Raw genomic sequence first — 6,629 nt, 5'->3', positions numbered from 1 at the left:
CAAGAAAAGAGAGATTCGTCGGGATCGATCGGTTGACCAATTTTTGGCCTGTCTAATGTTGTAGAGCTATAAGTCTTTGTATATAGTGTTTCTTTATTTGCAAAATCCAATCGTCTTCTAGATTCTCTACCTGATTATATATATTGTGGGTTCTTCCTTTTTGTGTTGTTGCCAGTTTGTTGGAGAATTGTCTAAAGAAAACCAAAAGAACAACAATCCTATCAAAAGAAAACAGGAAGCATTTTCCCCCTTCCTTAATTATGATCTCAATTTTGCCTTGGACTTTCAGTTTCAGCTAAAAGAACATTTGTTTAGGCCCGTCTGTGCACTTATATATCCAACAATTTATAGAACTATTTTCCAATTTTACTTTTATTATTCTCATTCTTCTATATATAATATTTGCATGGAGCATAACAACCTCATGCATTCTCCTTGTGTTTCAGCATGTGAATCACTGGATTTGAATACACTTGAAATAACAGAGAACAGTGTCTCAACATAAAGATAATATCAAATACTAGTAGTATTGTACACCATGCGTGTGCCAAAGTTATCAAATACTAGTACTAGTATTGTACACCATGCATGTGCCAAAGTTAATGCTACTTAAACATTATAAATGCTCGATCTTTATAAGATACTATTGTTGATACATGAGTTGCAAGTTTAAAGTAAGTAAGTCTATTGATTGATCCCTTGTTCTTCCACAATTTTATCTGAAAGGTTCTCCTTATTTTATTTCTGGCTTCTCTTTGGGCCTGATAAGTTATATGCATGAATACCAACACGTTTATATATCCTAACATGGTCATTGATCTCAAGCAGATACGTAAGTACTATGTTTAACTTATTGGATTGTTTATTCTCAATATAGATATGTCTATGAAATTAATAGGTGCCACTGTGTCACGTTCAAGCTAAGTGACCATTTACACATGAATAATTTAGTTTATATATAACACAGAATAGTTTGTACACTTTTTTACATATATCATTTCAGTTTGTATTGGCATGGAATAATAAAGATCCTTTTTGTGTTTGGAATCCTTTCTCGTGAAGTTAATTAGAACACATCTTCCTAGTTCTCCTGCCTAATTTGTTTTTGTTTTAATATTCTGATACATGGAAAAGAATCACATGAGGCCTTCACAAAAAAGAAAATCATAAGAAGATCAGTAGAAATAGTTAGTCTTCACATAATTTAGGATGTTCATCAGAAATAATTATTACTTATCAATCACCATAGCTTTCCTCTTCTTAGGAATTCATAATGTTTCATGAGCAAGAAATTAATATTGATTTTATTTGACTGCATGTCAGGTTTCCCTCTTCTTCATGCATGCTTGTGATGTTTAATTATCATCGAGTTTAATGTTAAGATATTCAGGTAGGGGTAAAAGAAAGTTTGGACTCGTTTATTTTGGTCCTCGTGTGTAAAGATATTTTGATGAGAACCATGAACTCAAAGCGAATATAAATGAACAATTGGCAACTAAATTTAAACCATGCGACAAACCTACACATCATGCTTGCTTAATTCGTTGAAAAATACTGCAGCCAATGTTAATTACTGATCATAGTTTTCCATTATATGTTGAGAAGTACTACTAGGTGGTTATGTTTAGCTTTTAGCTTGATCATGCATCCGAGCACCAGGGATAGTCAATGAGCATGTGCTGCGTTTTTTTTTTCATTTGGTCGGTTCATTTATTTAAGCTTCACATGGGCAAATTAAATGGCTACGCGTTTTCTGGTACTTCTGTGATTTCATGACATGATCACGGCTAATTAATCATTCACTAACTAGCTAGTACACAATCAGTTGGTAATCTTGCTAAATAATCATGTTGCTAATTCGAGCGTCAAGTTTTAATTTGGCTCCATATGTTCAGAAAGTTATTAACAAGGATTCCTTTGCATAGATCACTAACATTTGTTAGATCCTTATGGATCTTCCCTACTGAGCCTGAGTATATATATAATCAATCTTCCACCTTATCATTAATCGGCAAGAAAAACGCTAATGAAGAAAAGATGAACTCGCCTGTCACTTCATTTATTTTTCAGACAATCTTATGAAGTAGTAGTGGGTGAGTTTAGCTACGTTTCTTACATATGCTGTAGGTTTACCACAGGAAAAACATTCAAGAATTTTTCATAATCTAGCTTTACCCGCCGAGCTTAATTATGATTAAACCAAGCTATTTTCAAAACTACTACTCCCTCCGTTCCAAATTACTCGTCGTGGTTTTAGTTCAATACTTGTGAGATAAACCCGTGATGAAATCGGAGGGCACCACTGTAGCTTGTATACATATCTGTGAGAGTCTGTGGAGTATATATGCTGGATCTTGTGCGTGCATGTGAGTGTGTGTGAAGTAGCCTCTGCATGAAGTGTCACTGTCTGATGCATCTTTTCCTTAGTGTAGGGGACACCCACACATCTCTATTGCCTTTGTACTACTACTAGTACTAGTTTATGCCCCAAAAACAATTTAGCTGGGACAGACAATGAGATTGTCCATCCACTGCACACATGCACTGTTTACCATACCACTCACTCACAAACATACAAACACACACAGTCACACACTCACACACATGTGTGTGTGGCAGAGCTAATTAATCTGGCACAACATGCAATTAATCCGTCTTGTGTAGTACCATATGTATATGTATAGGTGTGAGTGTGTATGTGTATGTGCATGGGCCAAAATACCTACATACACAATGATTGGTAGGGGTCATGCATGGGCTTGTTTATCAATTATTTCTTACGGGAGCGAGTGCCCAAAAGGAAGAGATGAAAAAAGCACGAAAGTGATCAGCCATGATTCTCAATATCCCAGATGCTGCAGCCATTGTCGTGCTCCCAAAAGGTGAAAGAAAATGGGTATCCAATACATAGTTCAGGCGAGGCTCTGATAAAAGTCATAAATTGGACCAGCATGCAGCTGGTTAAAGTAGAAACGTGCAAAACAAAGTGAGAGGAAAGAAAGCAACAAGGGCTTCACACACACCTGGTCTGAAATCTAATCGCAGGCCTTTTCCAATCTACCTTGATCTTTGGTCTCCTCCCCCCACCACGCACCTGTCTTTTTGCTTGGATCAACATGTGCTCTGGATTCTAACGTATGGTCGGTTAGCCATTGGTTAATTCATGGGATATTGGGGTTTGTGCGCAGGTGAGTGTCCCTGGGAACAGCATGCTCAACATCGTGACAGTCCGGTGCGGGCACTGCACAAACCTGCTTTCGGTGAGCCTGAGAGGGCAGATGCACTCACCAGTCCCTCCTGCGGCACAGGTCCAGGTTCGTTGACCGATCATACTAGCTCCTACCAGCTCCTGCATACCTGTACATGCATGCATGCATAAATGCACATGGTAATTAATCGCGGTGCATGCATGATGGTCGATGATGTAGTAACATGCATAGACGATCGAGCAAGATTCTTGCAAGCTAGTAGTACAATGTGATCATGATTCATGCGTACATATGTTGTCATCTATCGATGCTAGCTACTACTCCAGCTAGCACATATCTCATCAGCTGTGACGACTAATCAGCAAAACAGGACAAACATACATTGTGACATGTCACGCCGGCTCCTAATAACTTTTCTGTAGCAGGAAAAAAGGCTACACAGTAGTGCATGCACAGGTCACATCCATGTTTTCTTAAATTTGATGATACTATACTATAGTATCATACATCACAACATGCACATGCTCGTACACTTTATTTACTTACTTAATTTGCAGCATGCACATACATATGATATTAATTTGCTAGTTTTTTTTTTCTCAATGACACATGTAGGAGAGCAGCCTGAGCAAGCCCAATGGCAGCAACGGCTTCATTCGTGACCACGGCAGCGTCTACAATAGCCCAGAGTTTGGTTCGTCTTCTTCTTCATCGTCGTCCAAATTCCGGATGCCAACGATGATGTTCTCGCCGCAAAACGATCTGCTGCAGGAGCAAACGCTGCACGCACGTCGTAAGTGCCATCACGCAATTAATCTTCTCGTTTTTACTTCATCCATCTGGGTTTAATTAGAAGTCCCTCTCATAATTTGGGTTGAACTCTGACCATAAGTTTACCTAGTCAAATATGATTTATAACTTTGAATTCCTATTCGAAAGAAGAGTATAATTTTAGGAAGAGATAAATACAATTTATTAATTAAGCAGTTTAATTATGGTCAAAACTTGAGCCAAAGTATGAGGGAGCTTTTAATTACTAGTTGGTTTACGTATGTTTAGATGCTCCTAATTAGATAAATTGCATGCATGCATGCATGCATCCAAAATATAGCTACATTACTGGATTGTTCATACGAGTTGATGGAATGGAATAGGTTTGACTTGGTTTCCTCCAATATTTGAACTAATCATTGCTTCAATTGATGCGATGTGATTCAACAGCTCCTGAGAAGAGGCAGCGTGTTCCTTCGGCGTACAACAGATTCATCAAGTGAGTTTCTCTAATATTAATTTCTACTTTTCTTATGTTGTAGGACTAACTACTACTGCTTTTCTCCTCCTTAAGCAATTTAGCTGAAAATACAACTGCAAGAATAGTTGTGTGCTACTTATTTAAGAACGATTGGATATATGCTAAAATATAATTAATCTAATGATCAGGGAAGAGATACGAAGGATCAAAGCAAACAACCCCGACATTAGCCACAGGGAAGCTTTCAGCACTGCCGCAAAGAACGTACGTCGTAGCATCCATGCATGCATGCATTCTACTAAAATGTATGCATTCCTCAGGCAAATTACCCTAATAACATCAACTTCGCATATACATTTTGTTTGGCAGTGGGCACATTATCCAAACATCCATTTCGGTCTAAACCCCGAGCGCGACGGTGGCAAGAGGCTCGCCGTCGACGATGCCGCGCCGGCTGCCAAGAAGATCCAAGGTTTCTGTTCATAGACACGACGGCTGGGAGTCCAAACAAGAACAACTGTATCTATATATAGTATTAGTAATATCGCATATGTGTATACGTACCGCATGTGAGTAAGTAAAGATGCAAAGGAAAAGAGAAGTCGCTACGTACCTTACCTTATACAATTGTACGTACATATATATATGGCGATCGAGTGAATAAATAATTAGTCTGTCTTTTTATTTTCTTGCTCGCACGTACGCATGCATGGGTATATTTTTGTACTCGCAATTCAAGGTTAGCTATATCTACTAGTGTGCATGCAAGATTAATTCCCTAGAGTTCACCACTACGGGCTGAGTTCATTAGCTAGAGTTCTCTCTCTCAATCTTGTCCATTTCCTCTTACTGCATGCATTTCAAAGAGTTTTCCTGCTTTTTTTAATATAAAAAATCCTTTCCAGGGATCAATTTTTTGTTGCTGAAATGTGATGTGCTGAGTTACGGTACCTTGTTAGCTATTGGTAGGGCTGCAAACGAGTCGAGTTCGAGCGAGTTGGAGTTGACCCAGCTCAACTCATATTGAAATTCGAGCGAGCTCAAACTGAGTGAAACTCAAGATCGAGCTCTAAAACATGACTCGGGCTCAGCTTGTAACGATTTCGAGTCGATCTCGAGCTAGTTTCGAGCTAAATGAGACGGTAAAAATTATAAGTCTATGGTGATTATTCCAACTAGATAAGGACACAACACGACACAACTTTGTAGGACAAGAGCTCATCTTGGTCTCTTGGGCGAACTAGCAATAGATGTTGGTCTTTGTGGACAAACAACAAGAAAACAAAGGTGCATATGCTCAGAAATTTTTGTCCAAAACAACAGGAAATTTAAGACATAGTCGACCACGTACCATAATTAAACCTAAATCTTCTCTACACTTAATTAAGCTTCCATGTTTGCTGGTAAATAAAATGGAGAAAAATCACGCACTTATATATGGTAGTAACAAATTATCTTATTTTCATTTAATATATGGCGTCATCATTTAACATAATGGTATTATGTCGAGCTATCAAGCTAAACTCAAGCGAGTCAGTATTGGCTCAAGATCGACACATTTCTCGGTCGAGCTACATGAAGTGTTCAAACTCAACTCATTTTTTTTCGAGTCGATCACGAGTCGAGCCAAAAAACGAGTCGATCTCGAGCGGCTCACGAGCCTCGAGCTTTTCTTGCAGCCCTAGCTATGAGTTGTTTTACATATTTAAGTAAAGTTAAAGTTGCTACATCTGATTAAATGGTTTTTTGACCGATCGGGGATTACATGAGAAATGAGAAAACCAAATAAGTATATATTTCTGAGTATCCACCGCAACATGCCAAAATCACAGCGGAATCTAAGTAAAGTACCCCCTCCGCCCAGTAATATAAGACGTCTTATTCTAAAATGTGTCACTAGTTTTTGATAAAGGATAATATATTAATATAGAGTTGATACCAATTACACCTAGTCTCGACACAAATATGACATCAAGAGCTAGTCAAGACATCGACGATGCACATAACTAAATAATTTTTTAAAAGGTCCTCTCGAGAGGTCAAGGCGAGGAGGCGAACAACCCGATGTAGTAAAACATTAACATCTACCACCGCCATTCGCAACACCAAGACTATGAGAAAGTTTCCCCACAATGACGCCATTGGGAAAAGCTGAACACGTTCGCCGC

At 38.5% G+C, this 6,629-nt stretch overlaps 1 protein-coding gene across 1 annotated transcript in view; it reads left to right on the top strand.

The window, feature by feature from the left end:
* LOC119307163 (protein YABBY 6-like) overlaps positions 1 to 5,149 on the top strand; it is a 6,022-nt gene extending 873 nt beyond the window's left edge. The window contains exons 2-6 of the mRNA XM_037583256.1: positions 3,189 to 3,314; positions 3,825 to 4,002; positions 4,431 to 4,479; positions 4,650 to 4,725; positions 4,831 to 5,149. Of these exons, the coding sequence (XP_037439153.1) occupies positions 3,189 to 3,314; positions 3,825 to 4,002; positions 4,431 to 4,479; positions 4,650 to 4,725; positions 4,831 to 4,947 (546 nt within the window). The 3' untranslated portion in view covers positions 4,948 to 5,149. The remainder of the gene's footprint in view (positions 1 to 3,188; positions 3,315 to 3,824; positions 4,003 to 4,430; positions 4,480 to 4,649; positions 4,726 to 4,830) is intronic.
* The last annotated feature ends 1,480 nt before the right edge of the window (positions 5,150 to 6,629 follow it).

The sequence above is a fragment of the Triticum dicoccoides genome, chromosome 5B (genome assembly GCF_002162155.2).
Source record: "Triticum dicoccoides isolate Atlit2015 ecotype Zavitan chromosome 5B, WEW_v2.0, whole genome shotgun sequence".
Taxonomy (NCBI): Eukaryota; Viridiplantae; Streptophyta; class Magnoliopsida; order Poales; family Poaceae; genus Triticum; species Triticum dicoccoides.
This window is presented reverse-complemented; position numbering and strand designations above follow the sequence as displayed.